Source organism: Danio aesculapii, chromosome 24, assembly GCF_903798145.1.
Source record: "Danio aesculapii chromosome 24, fDanAes4.1, whole genome shotgun sequence".
Classification (NCBI taxonomy): domain Eukaryota; kingdom Metazoa; phylum Chordata; class Actinopteri; order Cypriniformes; family Danionidae; genus Danio; species Danio aesculapii.
Genome location: NC_079458.1, coordinates 3,961,458 through 3,984,952, shown reverse-complemented (window position 1 = coordinate 3,984,952; position 23,495 = coordinate 3,961,458). Strand labels below are relative to the sequence as shown.

The 23,495-nt window shown below is 34.6% G+C and overlaps 1 protein-coding gene across 1 annotated transcript in view; it reads right to left on the bottom strand.

Annotated features, from left to right (window-relative positions):
* The window catches only part of LOC130218395 (SH3 and multiple ankyrin repeat domains protein 1), a 117,926-nt gene that overhangs the window by 51,322 nt on the left and 43,109 nt on the right, over window positions 1-23,495 (bottom strand). The window contains exons 6-12 of the mRNA XM_056450579.1: window positions 21,056-21,207; window positions 19,177-19,344; window positions 13,259-13,375; window positions 12,621-12,698; window positions 9,941-10,007; window positions 6,177-6,355; window positions 5,970-6,100 (exon numbers count right to left, since the gene is read on the bottom strand). Coding sequence (XP_056306554.1) covers window positions 5,970-6,100; window positions 6,177-6,355; window positions 9,941-10,007; window positions 12,621-12,698; window positions 13,259-13,375; window positions 19,177-19,344; window positions 21,056-21,207 — 892 coding nt within the window. The remainder of the gene's footprint in view (window positions 1-5,969; window positions 6,101-6,176; window positions 6,356-9,940; window positions 10,008-12,620; window positions 12,699-13,258; window positions 13,376-19,176; window positions 19,345-21,055; window positions 21,208-23,495) is intronic.

Sequence of the window (23,495 nt, the reverse complement as noted above, 5' to 3'; positions counted from 1 at the left end):
TCTCCTCAATGTAATATACACATTAATGCTTTTTCGTTTTTTTTTTTTCTAAAGTGATTGTGATAAAAAAAAAAAAGTCGTAAAAAAAAAGTGGTTAAAAAGACGACATGGGTGGTTCTGCCCAAACCTAGGAAGGTTTTGGAAAGATATTTTCATTTCATATATTTCATATATTTCATTTCATTCATATTTTCACATATCATTTAGTTATATGTATGGTTTTCTTTTTGAACCTGAACCCCTGTTGGCAATTTTTGGAACCAGCCCAGGAAATATTGTGCTTAAAGAAGAAATATGTAGAGTAATTGCTTTTACCACACTATTGGCAAGGCGTTTAATTCTTCTGTATTGGAAAAAACTGAGGCCCCAACACATAGTAGATGGATTAAAGATGTGATGTATTTTATTCAGCTTGAAAAAATACAATTTACACTCAGAGGTTCAAAAAATAACTTTTTTAAAACATGGTCTCCTTTTCTTACATACGTTGGCAATTTACAATCTTTAGAGCAGGATGATATATGAAATCTCCAGCCTGATCTCACGAGAAAACGTAAGTATTTTACGTTGTGTCAATTTACTGGCTAGTTCAGTCGTATGAAATTGTACGATTTTAAAAAGGAGGCGTGGCACCTAACCCCACCCCTAAACCCAACTGTCATTGGGGGATGAGCAAATCGTACTAAATTTACGAATTAGATCGTACGAATTCATACGAATTAGCCACTAAAGCAAAAAGTTACGAATTGCTGTGAGATTGTGTTGGAAATCTCATATAATCCCAAAAGACCCCCCCCCCCCTCTTGCACTCACAATGGCAGTGCTTGTAATAAAGGTATACAGAACCTTCCTTTTATTAAAGCAGTTCTTGAAAGCGTTGTCAGGTATGGTCTCACAGTGTGGTTTGGCAACCTATCTGTTCAGTGTAAATCTAAATTGATGCATCTCTTAAAGACAGCATGGAAAATTGTTGGACACGATGAATATTTTAATCCTCAAGTTTTATATGAGAATTGTGTCCTCAATCAGGTGGAAAGGATTGTAAACGATCCAACTCATTTTTTGTTTCCACATTACGAACTGCTTCCCTCTGGTAGAAGATATAGAGTCCCAAAGTGTAGGTTAAACCGTTATAAGAAATCCTTTGTACCTGTATCAGTGGGTTTATTTAATAAGAGTCTATCTTAATTAGCATTATACATTTTGTAACTGTTGTATTTTGTATTGTTTTTATTGCTTGTTTTTAGTGAATGTCTGCAGCAATATGGCGATGCCCATAACAAATTTCCTCTCAAGGACAATAAAGTTTTACTACTACTACTATTACACACTGAATTGTTCACTTTTTACGTGTATCGTTTTGCATTTTCCTTGTTTTTTTACATTTATTCTTCTGTTTGCCATTACTGTATTGAAGTTGTGTATGCACCCTATACGTACACTTGCTGTGCATTTGTGTGACGCTTGAGGACTTTATATTTGCAGACTGTTAGCTATGTAAATCTTCTGTTAAAGCCACAAAGGGAAAGTAGTGTTGGGGATATTTGTTTGTATATTTTGTTTTGTTGTTGTTGACTGTTTGTTTTTTCTGTTTTGTGCAAATGTATAAAAAAAATCCTTATAAATAAAGTATTAAAAATAAAAAAAAAAGACGACATGGTAACACTTTACAATAAGGTTGCATTAGTTAATGTTAGGTAATGCCTTAACTAACCAGAACAAACAACGAACAATACTTTTATTACAGTATTTATTCATGCTTGTTAACACTAGTTATTGGTATTAAAGTTGTTCATTGTTAGTTCATGTTAACTCGCAGTGCATTAACTAATGTTAACAAGAGTGAATGCATTAGTAAATGTTAAAGTATGATTAATAAATGCTGTACATGTTTTGTTCATAATTAGTTCATGTTATTTAATACGCTGACTAACATTACCTAATGAAACCTTATTCTAAAGTGTGACCGACAACACGATAATAATAATAATAATAAAGTCATAAGAATGTAGAAATTAGAATACTCTTAGATATAAAAATAGGAGAATGGCGACAAAAGATATACAAACGACATTTTATAAACATTTGACATTTTTACTCAATATTTTACTTGCAAAATGTATCATTTATTTTAAATCTCATTATTTATTTTACATGTATTTCTCGTCATGCAGTTTTTACATTGTTATTTTATTTATACAACTTTTAATAAATTGTACTATTTATTTAGTGTAATGTCAATGCATTTATTATTTTAGTTTAATAGCTGGCTTGTCCACATTACTTTATCCACATGTAGATGTTGGTTAATACATATATACTGTCTATTATATTGATTATATAAGTGTAAGTGACTGTAAAAAGTAGCGGAATTAATAGCATGTGTATATTAAATCTGTGTGCAACAACACACTTCTACTAACAACTCAACTCAGTCTTTAAAGAGTGATACTGTGATGTGTTCACTCAGTGAAGAAAATTCATTCATTCATATTATAACTTTGCAAAATGTTTTCTCAAAGAGTAACATCGCACACTAAGAAAGCGTAAAAAGCGTAACAGGATCCCTTTAAAAAGCCTAAGCTGTTAGCAAAATATCATTCATTCGTTCTCCTTCGGCTTAGTCCCTTATTTATCAGGGGTCACCACAGTGGAATGAACCACCAACTATTCCGGCATATGTTTTGTGCAGTGGATGCTCTTCCAGAAGCAACCCAGTTATGGGAAACACCCATACACACTCATTCACACACACATACACACACACACACACACACACTCATACACTACAGCCAATTTAGGGTATTCAAAATTCCCCTACACCACATGTGTTTGGACTGTGGGGGAAACTGGAGCACCTGGAGGAAACCCACGCCAACACGGTGAGAACATGCAAACTCTACACAGAAATGCCAACTGACCCAGCCAGGACTCAAGCCAGCGACTTCTTGCTGTGAGACCACAGTGCTAATCACTGAGCCACCATGCCATCCAGGTCAGCAAAATATCCTTTATAGTATTTTGTTTTGGTTTTGGTGATAAATTTGACCTGGAAAAGTCCCTGACAGGCTGAGATTGTTCAGGCACCAAAGGGACGTTTACCAGCATGGAAATCAATTGACGCAGTAAACTAAAAGAAAACAAATGTAATTACAACCCGAGGCATCCTGGGAAATTCATTTATTAATTTATGATGTCCTGAGGTGCTTCTCATTTCCATGGGTTTGAACTTCAGACCTGCTGAGAGCTGAAGATGATCTGCTGCATAGACTGAACTCTTCCTCTTCCTCTCCTCTCTGCTATTTCTCAGCGTTTGCAGAGCCACAAACAGTAAATAAACAGCTAAAATTTACATTTTGCTGGATTCTCAGCTTTTACAGGAATGAGTAAGAGCTACAATAATCACTTTTATCCAGGTTTCCATCTACAAAACTAAAGAAAAAAAGACTAAAAACTGCTAAAAATAAAATGAAAAAGCGAATTTAAGAGAAAAATAAAGTGAAATAAAAATGAACAATTATAATAATTAAAACATAAAAATAATTATAACAATTAACAATTATAATGATTTTGATTTTATATATATATATGTATGTATGTATATACTGTATATATATAGTTGAAGTTAGAATTATTAGCCCCCCTGAATTATTTATTTGTGTTTAAATGAGAGATTTTTTTCAACACATTTTTTAATCATAATAGTTTTAATAACTCATCTCTAATAACTGATTTATTTTATCTTTGTCATGATTACAGTAAATAATATTTTACTTGATATTCTTCAAGACACTTCTATACAGCTTAAAGTGACATTTAAAGGCTTAACTAGGTTAATTAGGTTAACTAGGCAGGTTAGGGTAATTAGGCAAGTTATTGTGTAACGATGGTTTGTTCTGTAGACTATTGAAAAAATATAGCTTAAAGGGGCTAATAATATTGACCTTAAATGGTTTATAAAAAATTAAAAACTGCTTTTATTCTAGCCGAAATAAAAAAAACAAGACTTTCTTCAGAAGAAAAAATATTATCAGACATACTGTGAAAATTTCCTTGCTCTGTTAAACATTTGGAAAATATTTAAAAAGAAAAAAAAAATTCAAAGGGGGACTAATAATTCTGACTTCAACTGTGTGTGTGTGTGTGTGTGCGTGTGTGTGTGTGTGTGTGTGTGTGTGTGTGTGTGTGTGTGTGTGTGTGTGTGTGTGTGTATGTATGTATGTATGTATATATATATATGTATATATATATATATATATATATATATATATATATATATATATATATATATATATATATATATATATATATATATATATATTACAGTATTTCACTATCACAGTATTTCCGTACTGCTAGCTTTATATTATTTGTTGAAATAAGTGTGTAAATCTAAAACTAAAGCTCTCAATAAAACTATATAATAAAATATATAGAAATTATACAATAAATAATTTAAATGGTAACACTTTATAAGAACTACACACTACAAATCATTCAATAAGCATTATCAAGTAGTTAACTCATTATCTAAGCATTAACTCTACATTAATAGATGTTAGTAAGCAGTTTATAAATATAGATACACATTCTTTGTATCTAATAATGATTATCTAATAATGATTGTATTTTTTTAAAGATTATTTTTTCATTACTGAAGTATTGCATTATTTTTAAACTAGTTATTTAAGAATAGATTGTGCTATTTTAAGATCATTCAGAATGCATAAGTAAATGATTAACAAACTATTTAAACTAACATTCATAGATCTTATTATTCAGGCATATACTAATAGTCAATTTGTATGTTAATAGATGCTTTATAACTCAACTTCATCCAGTTTTGTGACCTAATCTAGTGAGGACAATTTCTGCTTTATAAATCCCAATAAATGACAATTAAAAGCTCATTAAAAAGTTCTAAATGACTTTATTCATTTCAATTTATTTGAAGACACACAATTGAAACTGTATCAAATGAAAAATACATATTTGTAATCTTAAGTAAAATAAAATTACTGTAAACTTTAAACATCACTAAATAACATTAAAATGTTGTATCATAACATATTGCTAAATTAACATTCTGTTGTTGTTTTATCCAACTTTATTTAATTGTATTTATTTTTAATTGTATTTTAACACTCTTGTTATTCGGCAATGTTTAAAGTTTACAATAATTACATGTTTTAGATAAAGATTGCAAACATTTATTGTTCATTTGATACTGAGCCTTTATTTGTTACTTATTAGGAGTTTACAAAGCATAAATAGTCCTTACTTTAGATTAGGTGCATGAATGTTGAGTTAATAAAGCATTTATTAACATTCATAGTAACCATTACTACATGCCTGAATCATAAAATATATAAATGTTGATTTGAAGAGTTTATTAATCGTTTACTTACTCATTCTGAACGATTCTAAAAGTCTCCCATTACTCTTAAATACAACTTGTTGTAAATAATGTAATAATGAATTTACTAATGAACAATTAATAAGTAATAAAGCATGAAAATAAAACTATTAAACACATAATAAATGTGCTTATAAGTCAAGGATACAGCATTTGCATAAACTGCTAACTAACGTCTATTAATGTAAAATTAATGCTTAACAGATAATCAACTATTTGTTAAATTAATGTTCATCAAATAGTTCAAATAATTAACTATTTGCTAATGCTTAATAAATAATTCAGAGTGTGTAGTTATTATAAAGTGTTACTGTTTTTCCCTATGTTTTTTCCTATAATACATCAAAATTGTTAGCAATTTAAAGTTTAGAGGAAACTTGAAGAATCAAATCAAATTCTTCAGGTTTTCTGCTCAATTTCTTTTAAATGAAAGATAAATAAAATAAACAAAGCAGATTTATTTCGTTCATATTTAACCAGGATGCCAATCATTTTGACCATGACTGTGTATACAGTATTTATTAGCAGACTGACAGCATGTCTGTGAACTGACCCCTGTCTGCCTCGTTGTTTGTGGTGTTTCTCGTCCGTTTCTCCTCCTTCTCTTCCACGGGACGGGGAGCGAGTTCGGGCTCCGCGGGGACTGCTGGAGCTCCTCATGGCAAAAGAGGCTCTGCGCTGTGTCTGATTGAAACCAGAGTAAACAGATGATGTCTGCGTGTTTTGGAAGGGGATTAAAGTTTACCAGCTGATGCTCTACCTGAGCGGGTGGTACACTGGCAACGGCGGGTATCACTGCAGGGTCCATGATGGTGGTCATCGTGTTCTCGCTCTTAGCCCGGAGCAGCGGGTGAGGATGCTGAAGACCCGTCGACAGTGGCTGATTCAATGCACCGTCCATAAAGTGAGAAGCATATTTGGGAGTTTCCAAAAATGGAACTAATAAGGAAAGAACAGAAGGTTAGAGATGGGCTCCGTTTCAAAACCTGGGAAGCTGCCTTGATGTTGTGATGGAAATTTTGAATATTGACGATTATATATTGATGATTGACAATAGGGCTGCACGATACTGAAAAAATCAGACATTAATAATAATAATAATAATAATAATAATAATGATAATACATTTTATTTAAAGGCACATTTCTGGTAACTCAAGGACAACATACAATAAAAACAACCCAGGCTCATTCTGAGAACGTAGTCCCGGGGACGTTTCTGGAGACCGCGAAATACGTCCCGGGAGGTACGTATTTGTGCAGTTTTTGTTTTCGCGAGTCCGCGAGAGGCCGCTGTGCGCGCTTTTTCCCACGCCGTTCTCGCGTAAACCCGCTAGAGGCCGCTGTCGAACGGCCTTCCGCCTGTCTGCCTGGATGACAGAATGATTGACCGTGCGACCGGCCAATCGGCTGACCCACCCTCCTCCGTTCCTAAACCCAACCAACGACGATTCACAAAAGCAGTCCAGAAAAAGAAAAGCCCTCGTCTAATTTTTACCACGTTTTCGGATTTTGACCACATTCTCACCCTGTGACGAACTTGTTCGCTTCATTTTTTGGATTTTGTTTTTGTTTTCTTACCTGATTTCTGGAACCGCTCTTCCCCGGACTCGAACCCGGTCGTCGTCGTCGTGGTCAGCCCCTCTCTGCGCCTCGAGTCCGCCAGAGTACACGAAGAGCTAACCGGACAAACTGATTGCAGCGGGAAAGCCCTCCACACGGAGGCGAGCGGCTGGCCGGCCGGCGAGCGCCAAAGGGAACGGTGTCACACCGCCCCGCAGCGTTCGCTTAAAAAAATGAAATGCAGCCGTACGTACCCCCGGCTACGTATTTCGCGGTCTTCAGAAACGTCCCCGGGACTACGTTCTCAGAATGAGCCTGGGTTGAATAAAAACAAGAGCAATAAGAAGAAGATTATAAAAGTAGAAACAATGCAATATTTTGTTTCGCTGTGATATAGTGGGTTGTAGGTTAAACCGTTATAAGAAATCCTTTGTACCTGTATCAGTGGGCTTATTTAATAAGAGTCTATCTTAATTAGCATTATAAATTTTGTAACTGTTGCATTTTGTATTGTTTTTATTGCTTGTTTGTAGTGAATGTCTGCAGCAATATGGCGATGCCCATAACAAATTTCCTGTCAAGGACAATAAAATTTTACTACTTTACTACTACTATATATTGTGATATAAATATAATTTCCCCAGATGATTTTATAGCTCTATTTGGAAAGATTTCATTAATTAGATTGAATGGGGTGATCAAGACGTGGTGATAATTCATTATCATCTGCACAAAATATAATGAATTACAAGCATATATAAAATAGACGATCAAACATAAAATAACATGGTTATCATTGTATAAATAATGGTATAAATAATATCTTAATCTTTAATGATTAGAAGTGACCATTGCGGATACACACATTGCAATGTCTATGCTAAAATGATATATTGATCAGCCCCAATTGACAATTATATATTGATGATTGATTAAGGTTTTACTAAAGTAAAGATCAAATGCATTATAGTCATTGGGCTATTACAGCCATGTGTAATCTGCTGGTTGTTTAAGAGTTAAGGAGCTGTAGAGAAATTCTTATCTAAAAACATTGTCTTTAAAAAATGCCTGTGAGCCCATGCTTGGGACCTTTTTGCTCACAGAGGCTCTCTGTGTGCAAACTGATCATTCTCTGGAGAATTAAAGCAAAAGACAAACATTTTTAGTCTTCACATTAAAATATATATTTCTTGTGAATAGCAAGAAAATAATTTGCCATTACAATGTCTATTGTCTACAACTGTCTTCAAAAGAATTGAATTGGCAGATAATTTGGAAAGATATTAATGAAGTATGTGAGAAACAACTCACAACTTTGACTGAATGCTTATTTTAGTATTAGCAGTTTAATATTCAGGGCTATATATTTTAACGATCTAAGCTAACGGTTTAAAGTCACCTGTTGTCTGAATCCACTTTTGATCATTTAATTATGGGCAAAATAGCTGGTGCACCCAGCGCATTATCTCTTAATTGACGGATTATCGATGGCACGGAAAGAGTTAAGAGTGAGTTGTAGTCGGGTCTGGTGGATTCACTATTTACATGGCGGACTTTGTAAGCCATAACTGTTATAAGATTATATAACAGAATGCTTTCCTAGTGAGGAAACGAATCTCCTTGTGCACAAGGTTAAAGACTATCTACAGAACAAGCCTGATTCACCAAAGCCCATTGAGGTGAAGGAGGACAAGGTAGCGTTTTTTTTTTTATATTTATGTAGACAATAATCATAATTCACACTTCAATGTTTATTTTTTCATTTTTAAAGATATTTGTGTGCTGCTGTGAATCCCTGTGTGTGCAATAAGTAGAGCCTCACAGAATCTGTGGAATTTTTCTGCTATTTCTGCGCAGAATTTTGCAGATAATCTGCGGATTTATGCGGAATGATTTTGGGAGTATCGTCATTAAAAAATTAATACAAGAAATAAAAATAATAACTTTTTTACTGTTATTTAATGTTTACAATGCAAATCCAATTAGATCCACTCATGAATTGCTAAACAACGCAAGTCTCTCATATATCTCCTAAAAGACAGAAAAATATTACTTTACAAACCGTATCGTTACTAAATCATATGAACATTTTCATATTAGTCAATAATATTACTGAAATTAATTTAAAACTGAAAAAATAAAGTAAATAAATAGACTCAATGATGTGCTAAAAATCTGTGGAAATCTGCGTATTTCTGCGTGTGCAGATTCTGTGTGGGCCTAGCAATAAGTAACATGTACGTGCATTTTGGACCCCCCCATCAATAAAGGCACGCTTTAAATAACAAAAAAAAATAAAGAAATAAACTGTGCTATTGACTTTAGAGCAGTTCTTAGTTAATCAATGGAACGGTCTATTTCAGTTTCCTCAAAATAGGGCCAACAATACGCCTTAACACACTTTTTATTCAGACCAACACACTCATGGATGCACAAATGCATTTGCTTGAAGTGAAAAGATACCTATGCTGGGCTAAAACTATAGCAAAAACACTTGTGCTGTGCCTGACAGCGCACATTGTGCCGGTTTGTAGGACCGCTTAACACTATAAAGGCATAACATTAAAATGACTAATATTGAGTAAATGGTTTAAAATGTGTTGAGTAAACAGTGTGTATTGGATTAAACAGGTAGCTGCTTTATACTTTATAACTAAATACAATAGATTTTTATTTTACTGTTTTAATACATTTTTAAAGTTCATTTAACTCTACGACCCTTAACAAAAATAGATCATAGGACAGCGTTCATCTAAAAAATACAGCATTTTTTTACTTATATGAACCAAGTAATCACATTCCTCACCATTTCTCTTGATTTGTCAGCATGTTGGATGAGTTTCTTCCATTGCGCTTGTCACAGTGCATTATGTGTTTTGACATTTTCACGAAGGATGCATGGGACACTGCCTCAAAACTGGATTAAAATAGCTTCTTTTTCCTTTTAAAGATGCACACTCACCTACATCTGCGTCATTGTGATTTTTGATGATTTCTCCAAGCTCAAAATGCCCAGACATCACAGCAACCTGTACAAACAGCAACGCAATGTTCTCTACCGGTCATAAATTTTAAAACAGAAAGATTTTTTATGTTTTTTTCCAAAGAAGTCTCTTCTGCTCACCAAGCCGGTGATCCAAAGTACAGCAAAATCTGTACAATCTTTACAATAACCGTTTTCTACTGGTATATATTTTAAAATGTCATTTATTTCTGCAATTTCAAACCTGAATATTTAGCTAATTTCTCCAGTCACACGATTCTTCAGAAATCAAGAAACATCTTTTTTTTATTATTATTCTTATTAATATGCTGAAAGGTGAGTTTTTATTTTTGCTTTTCAGACATTTTTCAAAGATCAGAAGATCATTTATTCATTTTCTTTTTGGCTTAGTCCCTTTATTAATCTGGGATCGCCACATCGGAATGAACCACCAACTTATCCAGCACATGTTTTACGCAGCGGACGCCCTTCCATCTCTGGGAAACATCCATACACACTCATTCACACTCATACACTATGGACAATTTAGCCTTCGCAATTCACCTGTACCACATGTCTTTGGACTGTGGGGGAAACCGGAGCACCCGGAGGAATCCCACACGAACGCAGGGAGAACATGCAAACTCCACACAGAAACGTCAACCGACCCAGCCGAGGCTCGAACCGACAACCTTCTTGCTGTGAGGCGACAGCACTGCCTACTGCACCACTGCATGGCCCAAGAACATTTATCTGAAATTGAAACCTTTTGTGACATTATAAATGTCTTTGTCATCACTTTTGACCAAATTAATGCATCCCTGCTAAATGAATTCGATTTTTTTTTTACAAAAAACAGTAATACTGATTCATCCTTTTTAAAAGGTATAGTGTATTACAAAAGCGTTTTATTTCAGATGAATGTTGATCTTTCTACTTATAAAATCCTAAAAAAAATTAACTCAATTGTTATTAAAAAATTACTACTACTGCTACTACTACTACTAATACTACTAATAATAATAATATTATTAATAATAATAATATTAATAAATATCTAAAGAATAAAGTGTAATTGGAGAAGTGATGCTAAAAATTCAGCTTCGAAATCCCAGGAATAAATTATATTTTAAAATATATTAAATATAGGTGACATGGCTGCACTGTGGTTTGCACTGTCGCCTCACAGCAAGAAGGTCGCTGGTTCGAGTCCAGGCTGGGTCAGTTGGCATTTCTGTGTGGAGTTTGTATGTTCTCTCCGTTTCCTCTAGGTCAGGCATGTCCAAGCTCGGTCCTGGAGGGCCGGTGTCCTGCAAAGTTTAGTTCCAACCCCAATCAGACACACCTGGGCTAGCTAATCAAGCACTTACTAGGCTTTCTAGAAACATCCGTGCAGGTGTGTTCAGGCAAGTTGGAGCTAAAATCTGCAGGACACCGGCCCTCCAGGACCGAGTTTGGACACCCCTGCTCTAGGTGATCTGGTTTTTCCCACAGTCCAAACACATAAGCTATAGGTGGGCCCACACGGAATCTGCGTGCGCAGAATTCCGCAGATTTTTAGCCCATCATTGATTCTGTTTATTTACTTGAGTAAATGTGTGTAAATCAATATTTTTTAAGCTTTTTAATTAATTTCAGTAATATTATTGACTAATATAAAAATATTTATATGATTTATGTAAAATATAGTTTGTAAAGTAATATTTTCTGTCTTTTAGTAGAGATATATGCTTTGTTTACCAATAAAGTGGATCTAATTGGATTTGCATCGTAAACATTAAATACAAGTTAAAAAGGTATTACTTTTTATTTCAAGTATTAAGGTTTAAGTTATTTATTCATTGGTTCATTTTCTTTTCGTCTTAGTTCCTTTATAAATCCAGGGTCGCCACAGCGGAATGAACCGCTAACTTATCCAGCACGTTTTTACGCGGCGGACGCCCTTTCAGCCGCAACCAATCACTGGGAAACATCCATTTACACTCATTTACACACAAACACTACGGACAATTTAGCTTACCCAATTCACCTGTAACGCATGTATTTGAAACCGGAGCACCTGGAGGAAACCCACGCGAACTAGTTACGATACTAAAATCATTCTGAAAAAAATCTGCAGATTTTTACCAAAATTCTGCGCAGAAATAGCAAAAAACGTCCGCAGATTCCGTCTGGCCCTAGCTATATTTTGTGAATTGAATAAACTAACTAAATTGGCCGTAGTGTATGTGAGTGTGTGTGAATGTGAGAGTGTATGGGTGTTTCCCAGTACTGGTTTGCAGCTGGAAGGGCATCTGCTGTGCAAAACATATGCTGGAATAGCTGGCGGTTCATTCTGCTGTGGCGCCCCATGATAAATAAGGGACTAAGCTGAAGGAAAATGAATGAGTGAATATTTATAGTTATTTTAAATAGTTAAATGGTAAATATTCAAAATAGTTACTGTTTTAGCTGTACTTTGGATCAAATAAATGCAGGCTTGGTGAGCAGAGCAGACTTTTTTAAAAACATTAAAATGTTTTAAAACATTTGTTCGTTAGTGTCATTTTGAACAATGTAATCTATAAATCTACATTGAAGAAACTCATTATTTCAATTGTTTAGTCCAGTGGTGAAACAGAACTGGTTTGGGAAAGAACTAATAACACACGGTCATCACCTGGAAGGGGGTGTGGCCATGTTTGTTCTTCATCTCCTTACTGGCTCCTCGGTAAAGAAGGACCCGGACGCAGCTCTCCTGATTGGACAGAGGAGATGTCAATCAAACTAACTGGAATACAACAGGGTTATTTTTTCTCTACTCTACAGAGATATAAACTTTTTCCCCTTAAAATTCACTCATTAATTCACTCATTATATTATAATATTATATATCATTAAGAAAAATGTTCAATTAAAATCAGACAACTATTAGAAATAAATAAAAATGTTCATAACAATTGAGAAAATGCCATTTTCATACTGTAATGCTTCCCTGAGATTTTAATTATTGTATATTAAGCCATAGCAGTCATTTAAACTTCAACTTTAAATTTGCTCTTATTTTTATTAATTTCAAAACAAAACACTCACAACTTGTTTCAAAAAATTATATTAGCGGAAAAGCTTCAATGAAAATAAAACAAAAACTAGAAATTAACTAAGTGTATAGCAAAAACACTTAAACAAACAAATAAATAAAACAGCAAACTACAATTAAAATGAATACAAAATAAAATATAATACATTTTTAAAATAATAATAGTAAATAAATAGTACTAAAACGACCGTTTACAGCTAGATCTTTACAGTAATTACCTTGTTGTAAAGGGCAGATATGTGGAGGGCAGTGTTTCCGGATGCATTCTGGGAAGTGGTGTCTGCACCGTAGAACAGAAGATGCTCCAAATGTTGGGCAAATCCATGTTGACAAGCCTGCAATTCAACAAAACACAGAGCTTGAAGAGCTAGGGCATATCTGACTCAATAGGGAAAGGATAAAAAGAGCAGGGAAAAGTAGAAGAGCAGCCAGAAGAGGGCGATAAAGACAGCATAAACTCTCATTTACTGATGATCAATATTTGTGCATCTCAGTCTAACGATTCAACCTTTCAGGAGACCACGAGATGTAGTTGTTTGTGTAATAATATGTGATATGAAGTCACATATCTCTACCTAAGTGTTAGAAGTGTAAATATAAATTAAATTATTATAGTTTTTTATTATTATAATTTTATGTTACATTATTATTATTATTATTATAGTGAATTCTTTTATTACAGTATAGTATTATAGATTTTACTAATATTTTCTCTTTAATTTAGCTTAAAATTTAGCAAATGTTGTAAAAAGTTAAAGTCAGAATTATTAGCCCTTCTTTAATTTTTTTTTCTTTTCTTTTTTAAAAATTTCCCAATTGATGTTTAACAGAGCAATTAAATTTTCACAGTATGTCTGATAATATTTTTTTTCTGGAGAAAGTCTTATTTGTTTTATTTCGGCTAGAATAAAAGCAGTTTTTAATTTTTTAAACACATTTTAAGGTCAATATTATTAGCTCCTTTTTTTATTATTAGCTAATTTTTTCTCGATAGTCTACAGAACAAACCATCATTATACAATAACTTGCCTAATTACCCTAACCTGCCTAGTTAACCTAATTAACCTAGTTAAGCCTTTAAATGTCACTTTAAGCTGTATAGAAGTGTCTTGAAAAATATCTAGTCAAATATTATTTACTGTCATCATGGCAAAGATAAAATAAATCAGTTATAAGAAATGAGTTATTAAAACTATCATGATTATAAATGTGTTGAAAAAAGTCTTCTCTCATTTAAATAGAAATTGGGGAAAAAAATAAACAGGGGGGCTAATAATTCTGGCTTCAACTGAATATTTTATTATTTTAATTAGAGTTTGGCTATTTAAGTTTCAGTTTCAGTCATTTTAACTGTAAAGTTTAACTTTAGTAATTTAACCTTTTTTTAATATAACAAAAAATAAATAGAAATAGAAGAAGTTGAAGCTAAAACATTAAACTATAAAAGAAAAAATGTATTAAAATGAACTCTTTATTTGGTATTATTAAAAATAATAATAAATTAAAACTAACTTTAAAAAACAATTTATCTGAATTATTTTAAAATTAATTTAAAAACAAATAAATAAGAATTGAAATGTTTTTGTTGTATTGAAATTAGCTTATTTTAAAACAATGTCTTAAAAGCATTTGTAGTGAAATAAATCTGAATAAAATAAAACAAATGTTAGATAAAAAGAAGATGGATATTACTAAATCTGCTTTCACGCTAATTTTACTTAAAGATTTAATAATTAATCATTTATTCATTGCATGTTTTAGTCATTTTTAGAACCAAAGCTGGAATGGAAATGCTTTTAAAAATTCCTTTTTTTAATTATGATTTTGGCTTCAATTAACCCCAATAACACCACTCTGCTTTCTAGATATTCAACATTGGTCATTAAGAACCTTTTCTGTTCATTTGATCTCCTACATCTATTTCTTATGGACCAAACTCACAAACTCAAATCACTGGGCTTTCAGAGTAAAGTGAGAATCCTTAGGGGAAAAGTAAGAAAATAGGGGCAAAAAACAATTATATTTAAATATTTTTGTACACTAAGAGGTCTAGAAAGGTGGAAAAAAAAGCGATTTTAAAAGGTCAAGTGTTAAGCGACAGACAGACATCAGTAGACGATGAATGAAATGAGAGATGAGAGATGGTACCTGTGAACTTCCACCTCTCCAAACGCCTCTTCATGTCTGATCTATGGAGAAACACACAGAGAGACAGAGACTATGGACAGTGTCTGCTGCAGAAGCACACAGACCTCGCTCTCCATTTGCTGAAGGCATTGGTGTTCACAACCGTGCTCAGAAAGATTGGTGGATCTCATTAAATCTCAAGCTCAATTCAATTCAAGTTTGTATTTGTATAGTGCTTTTCACAATAATTATTATTACAAAGCAACTTTCATTATTGCATTACTATCAAATTTGGAAAAGTTAAGATTATTAATTACCATGCCTTCATTCGTTAATAATAACTTTAACTAATTAATCAGTAACTAATAGCTTCAAAGGTGAAAGTTATTATACATAAACAAAATTAACCTGCAGTTATATAGTATATAGGTGAAGTTCAGGGGCGTAGCAAATGGGGGGATGGGGGGGATACGTCCCCCTCACTTTTAGAGACAGACCATTTAGAAACAGGTGATTAATAATTATATGAACATATGATCTCATACAGCCCCCCCCCCCCACTTTTATAATGTCCGCTACGCCCCTGGTGAAGTTTCTATCACTGCTGTGCGCTAAACTGGGAGTCTTCAACTCTACTGTAGAAAATACTGCAAGATTATTAGATAAAACATCAGCTCTGGGATTTTACATTTGACAATCTGATCTCATTTTTCATCATAGAGGTCATCATTTTTATGCACTCAGAAATAGTGTCATTATTTTTTATCATTTGTATATTACAGTGTTTAATATTTAGATTTGTTTTACATTTCTGGTTTGGATTTTAATTTAGTGCATGATGAAATTGACAACATTTTCATTTTACTTTTGATTATACTTCTTGTGCTTTAGTCAGTTTTACTAGCTTTTAAATCTGCAAAATATAGATTTTTGGTGGGCGGCGCAGTGGATAGCACTGTTGCCTCACAGCAAGAAGGTCGCTGGTTCGAGTTGGCGTTTCTGTGTGGAGTTAGCATGTTCGCCTCGTGTTCGTGTGGGTTTTCTCCGGGTGCTCCGGTTTCCCCCACAAGTCCAAAAACATGTGCTTAGGTGAATTGGGTAAGCTAAATTGTCTGTAGTGTTTGAGTGTGAAAGGGAGTGTATGGGTGTTTCCCAGTGATGGGTTGCAGCTGGAAGGGCATCCGCTGCGTAAAACATTTGCTGGATAAGTTGGTGGTTCATTCCGCTGTGGAAAACCTTTTTTTAATAAAGGGACTATGCAGAAAAGATAAAGAATGAATGAATGAGGTTTTGGGTGGCACAGTGGCTCAGTGGTTAGCACGGCGCCTCACAGCAAGAAGGTCACTGGCTCGAGTCCAGACTGGGCCAGTTGGCATATCTGTGTGGAGTCTACATGTTCTCCCTGTGTTGGCGCTATAGGGGAACTGAATAAATTAAATTGGCCGTAGTGTCTGAGAGTGTGTGTGAATGAGTGTGTATGGGTGTTTCCCAGTACTGGGTTGCAGCATCCGCTACATTTCTAAATAATTTAAAATATTTGTTTTAGTTTATACTACAATTATGGTACTTTTTATTTCATGATATAAAATGTTTTATCATTTGTTTCAGTTATTTGCCAAGGCAGCATTTTTAAATGTCTTAGTATTTAATTAAAAAAATACTATTTACCAATGATTAAGCCATATGTTTGGATTGTACAATACCATATAGGGCCCTATCATACACCCGGCGCAATGCGGCGCGACGCAATTGTTGTTTGCTAGTTTCAGCTCGGCGCAAGAGTCGTTTTGACGTTTTGCACCACGCTGTTTAAATAGCAAATGCATTTGTGCTCATATGTGCGCCCATAGGCGTTCTGATCTAAAAAATGAGGCGTGTTGAGGCGCATTGCTATTTTGAGAAACTTAAATAGACTGTTCTATAGACCAGAACAAAGCCAGTCTATTGTCCAGCGTAGAGCGCGTTAGTTATGTGCCTCGCTTACACATTGCTTAATAAAGAGAGGATGTACAGCAATACGCAAATACCTTTACAAATGACAAAGAATTAAAATATTAAGGATATGTATAGGATATAATAAGGATATATATATATATATATATATATATATATATATATATATATATATATATATATATATATATATATATATATATAGGATATAAATATAAAGGATTAAAATATTACACAAACTATTATTTTCTAGCCTACATAAATATAAAACCATACTTTCATGCCTTCTTCATCTTGGGGGGCTTTTTCAGTTTATTCATGGCAATTTGCTTTTCTGTAATGTTATCATTATTAGCAGTATTATTTATTATATGCGTATTTATATTTGTTTTATTAAAGACAAGCTTAGATTTGTCCACCTGTCAGGGTTTAGACCATATGGGGCACAGCATGTGTATTTGGATATAACTCAGTTTTTTGAGCACACTTCGTTATTATTGTTCATTTATTCGTTTGCTGGAAATTAGAACTGAATTTAGAAATAGTTTTGAAACAAATCTTTGCGCTTAACAAACTAAATTAATGATGTATAGGTTATTTGATGTCAGTGCGTACAACACATTTCCCCATCCACGACAGTGAAAGCGAAAGTAAAGAATGAGGAGGCTCATCTCTCATTCTCGCGCTGTAGATGCTCTGTTTAACTGTTTTCTCACTAGTGAAGCGTTCAGTTTTTACACTTACAAAGTCCGTCATGTAAATAGCAAATGCGTCATGGCGCGACGCAACTGATTCTTAAAGGGAATGGTAGATGAGACTCTCAAAGACTCTTTCCCTGGTAGATTCTATTCTCAAACACACCTATAACTCATTAAGAGAATAAGCTCAACCCTGTTAGACATTGCGCCACGGCGCAAAGCGGATTTTTCTGTCCTTAAAATAGCAAAAGTGGATTCTGACACGCCCTTAATGCGTTTGCGCCCTGCGGTTTGGGCTTTGCGCATGGATCGGCAAAATAGAGCCCTTAATGTGTGATCAATGCCTGTCAACATCAAAACATTTGAGAATTTCTCCAATATAAAAAAAATACAAACCGAAATTGAGTACTTGTTTATAATTTTGCTGTGTAATGAGGTTAGAGGTCAAAGATTGAGAAATTAGTCTGAAAATGTCTTCAACAGAGGATAAACAGTCTAGATGCTAATGAACAGACACTCACTGATGACCATGAAACATGAGAGACTGACAGCCAAGTGTTCAAGCATCCTTACTCACACATTGAAAAATTTGTTATGAATACAAACATAAAAAAATCAACATATGTTTGGCTGTTTTAGCCATCTACTATAGCAAAACAATTAATATACAGTTGACAGCAAAACTATTCACCCTCCTGTGCAATATTTATTCTTTTTAAAAATGTAATTCAGGAATTTTTTAGTTTTTCCTATAATATTTTTTCTTCTGGAGAAAGTCTTATTTGTTTCATTTCGGCTAGAATAAAAGCAGTTTTTCATATTTTAAACCATTTTAAGGTCAATATTATTAGCCCCCTTAAGCATAATATTTGTTTTAATTGTCTACAGAACAAACCGCTGTTATACAATGACCTGCACAATTAATCTAACTTGCCTAATTAACCTAGTTAAGCCTTTAAACGTCACTTTAAGCTGAATACTAGTATTCTGAAGAATATCTAGTCAAATATTATGTGCTGTCATCATGGCAAAGATTAAAGAAATCAGTTATTCGAAATGAGTTATTAAAACTATTATATTTAGAAATGTTCTCCCAGTTAAACAGAAATTTTTAATTTTAAAGAATTAAAATTTAACAGGAGGGCTACTATTTTTGACTTATTATAAATATTGCCAGCACAATCTGACCTTAGGAATAGAAAAGATGAGCCGAGTTTTACATACAAAAATTAAAAATAGAGAATAGAGATGAAATAGAGAATGATGCATGAATCTAAAAAACTAAAACAACACTGAAACAATCACATACATGAACAAAAAACACACATGTAAATATAATTTCCTCATGTTTCACACACCTGGTGTGACTCGTCCCAGCCGTTCTCATCTCGGATGCCCAGTCGAGCTCTGTAGTACAGCAGGGTTTCGCAGCAGGACGTGTCGCCCCCTGTCAGCACCGAGTGGTACAGCGCAGTCAGCCCACAGCGGTCGCGATAATCCGGAGATGCACCCAAAGACAGCAGCGCCTGAAACACGGGACGCAAACTGTATGTTTATCAACACGCACAAGCAATCCTCAGTAGAGATGCACTAATCAACATTTTGCATTAACCACCATCAATTTAAATGACAATAGTAGGATTAAGAAAGCACTCAAAATAATATAGCCATGAATAAAAAGCTTTTATTTAAAGGGATGAAGAATATTTAAAATATTTCAGGAGAGATGAATTACCCAAAACTTTATTCACCTCTTAATTTCTTTTCTTTAAGTTTATTCTCTTTCTTCGGGGTTTTAACCTTTATTTGAGAGTATTGACAGGAAAGCATAGGGAGCAGAGAGAGGGGAAGGATCGGCATAGGACTGCAAGGCGGAATCAAACTCGGGTTGCCGTGAGCACCGGAGTGCATGTGTTGACGCACTAACCATTACACCACTGGCGCCGATATTTAAGTTTATTCTTAATGATTTTTAACATGAATGTCCATGACAACCAGCTATGCTTAGTCGGTAATACGGTAATATGGTATACCGCGGGATCTAAAAATAGCAACAATATCAGTTTCAATACCGTTATACCGTCATAAAAACAATGCACTTATATAGGAGACAAGTATTAAATATTATTTAATTAATGCCTAAAAATGCGTATGCGTGACTGTCATCACGGGACAGTGTGGAGGAGAGAGAGAGGTGAGGTAAGATGCAAGTCGCGCACCAAGTGACCTGGTCTCGAAAAAGAACACAACTTCTGCAGTTTGGCAGTATTTCAGGTTTCGACCGATCGAGAAGGGAGACGTGGTAAATACGAACTAGAGATCTGCATTTCCGCTGCTGTACCGCAGGAGCTGCGGGACCCGACCAGATTTCTTGCGGTGCAGAAATAAATTTCCGAATAAAGCGCGGGAGCGGTCGGTAACTCTGGTGTAATTTGAACAGGAGCGGGCGGTCTAACAATATCGCTCCCAAGCGAGCGAGCACGTTTGTGTGTGTGTGTGTGTGTGTGTGTGTGTTTATATATATAAAAAACATTTCTAAGGAGCTGAGCCCCCCTAAAATGAAAATCCTAAAATCGCCCCTTCTCGTAGCCATGATTTCCATGTATTTTGACTAATTTTGGGGATCATGAGAGAATTAGCAGGAGACTAGCGGAGTTTCCAGGAGAGGTTATAAGGTTGGATATGACACCAGACAGGGCCAATCACTTCGCTCGCATCCCAGCCGCTCAAAACCCTGGAAATACAATGGCTGCACTTGCAACAAAGAGAGCATCACTCACGCGAGTCGTGCCGATAGACTGTATAAACAGGCTGCACCGCATTGCTCCTCCTCACATGTTGTGGCTGCTGTAGGCTATGTATAATATACAGGAGTGCATGTGTGTCTTTCTCTGCTTGTAAACTCATAAACAAACACCTGCGATCGGTTCATGAAATTATACCGATTGTGTCATGAAATGTGATAATCGGCCGATACCAATGTTCAGCCTGATTGATCAGAGCATCTCTATTGTTGATGTTTTATGAATCTTTAATCTTCTAGTTTTAGTTTACTTTAAGTTGTTCCTCTATGCTTTCAAAGCCTTGTATAGCACCTGAATACATTTCGAGCATGATTCAGTTTTATTCTACAAATCTGTCATTGAGGTCACCCCCCCCCCCCCCCCCCCCCCCCCCAAAAAAAAAAAAACATGTAGCCCTAGTTTGAACTATGAAAAGAAGTGCATGTGTTGGTACCATGAGTGCAGCCTGGTTGTGTGCTCTGACTGCTTTATGAAGAGGTGTAAATCCATCTCTGGATCTGAAATCCACGTGAGCTCCGTTCAGCACCAGAACACGAATCCCTTCCACGCTGAGATTCCCCTGAACCGCCAGAGTCAGAGGAGTCTCTGAGAAACAGATGGAGACACTGTCATTACAGATGCAGAAGAGCAGTATTAAAGGGATAGTTCACATCAAAATGAAAATTTACTCAATATTTACTTTCAATTTGTTCCAAACCTTTACAGGTTTACTTGCTCTGTTGAGCAAAAAATAAGATACAATTAAAAAAGTTGAAACCCGGTAGCACTGACATCCATAGTAGGAAAAAAAAACACTGTGGAAGTCAATGGTTTCCAGCTTACTTCAAAATATCTCTTTCTTTTCAACAGGAGAAAGAAACTTATAAAGGTTTGGGACAAGTAAAGGGAGAGTAAATAATGACAGTGTTCAGTTCTGGGTAGACTATATATTTAAAGCAGAACAGGAAACATACTAAGAGTTAAAAAGCCACACACAGAAAAAAACATTTAGTGCCAAAACACACCCTGTTCAGAGACTGCAGGTCTAACATCAACTTATTTTTAATACAGACATTTATATGTTTGTTAAGTGTGATATTATGCGAAGTGGCTTCCGTGTCCAAGCGCTCTATCAAACTGAATGGGGAAACTTGACAAATGGTAATAATAAACTTTTACAAAGCGCTGTAATACTTTTGAAAATCACGATCGCAATATATATACAGTTTAAGTCAGAATTATTAGCCCCCCAGAATTATTAGTCCCCCTGTTTATTTTTTTCCCCAATTTCTGTTTAAATAAGAGAAGATTTGTTCAACACATTTCTAATCATGATAGTTTTAATAACTCATTTCTAATAACTGATTTAGTTTATCTTTACCATGATGACAGTAAATAATATTTTACTTGATATTTTTCAAGACACTTCTATACAGCTTAAAGTGACATTTAAAGGATTAACTAGGTTAATTAGGTTAACTAGGCAGGTTAGGGTAATTAGGCAAGTTAATGTATAATGATGGTTTGTTCTGTAGACTATCAAGAAAAAAAATATAGCTTAAAGGGGCTAATAATTTTGTCTTTAAAATGGATTCTGAAAAATTAAAAACTGCTTTTATTCTAGCAAAAATAAAACAAATAAGACTTTCTCCAGAAGAAAAAATATTATCAGACATACTGTGAAAATTTCCTTGCTCTGTTAAACATCATTTGAAATATTTTGAAAAAAGAAAATAAATTTCAAAGGGGGGATAATAATTCTGACTTCAACTGTCATGCCTCATATCAGATGGACAGAAAATGATTAAATATTTATAAATTGTTAAAATATTGGTGTTTTCCCAGAGATGGGTTGCAGTTGGAAGGGCATCAACTGCGTAAAACATGTGTTGGATAAGTTGGCGGTTCATTCCGCTGTGGCGACCCCGGATTAATAAAGGGACTAAGTCAAAAAGAAAATGAATGAATAAAAATATTGGTGTCTGTGATGCAGCAAGTCCAGATACTGTTGTGTACACCATGATTTTATATAAAATTCACTTTAATGTGTGATAGGACTAAAAAGTAGTCATAAACCAATATTTTCTCAATTCAACTGAGTAGCGGCTTGGACCCGGAAACAGTAGTCCATCCCTCACTGATACGTCATGACTTAACAAGCGGATATACAGTTGAATACAAAATAATAAGCCCTCATGGAAAACTTTATTCTTTCATTTTAATTAACCTACTTCAGCCTTTAAATTACACTCTGCTGAATACTGTCTTAACAATAAGTTAGTTATTTGCAATTAGTTTTTAGGACTATTACAATTAAAAAGGTGCTAATAGATCTTCTCTGCCTTAAGCAGCACTTGGGAAATATTTGAAAACACAATAAACAGATCATTATTGTTCGTCTGTGTGGACACAAATACACTGCTCAAAAAATAAAGGGAAAACATAAACATTCATTCATTCATTTTCCTTCAGCTTAATCCCATATTTATCAGGGGTCACCACAATGGAATGAACCGCCAACTATTCCAGCATAAGTTTTAAGCAGCGAAACACTGAGAAACACCTATACACTCTCATTCACACACACACTCATACACTACAGCCAATTTAGTTCATCCAATTCGCCTTTAGCAGAGAAACCGGAGCACCTGGAGGAAACCCACATCAACACGGGGAGAACATGCAAACTCCACACAGAAATGACAACTGGAACAAGAACCAGTGACCTTCTTGCTGTGAGGCCAAAGTGCTAAGCACTGAGCCACTGTGCTGTCCACTGTAACACCAACTGTTCCCTTTTTTTAGCAGTATATATATATACCATCATACTTATATTTATCATTATCGGGCTTGGTGTGAACGGGCCTTTACTATGACATCAGAGTCCATGAGCA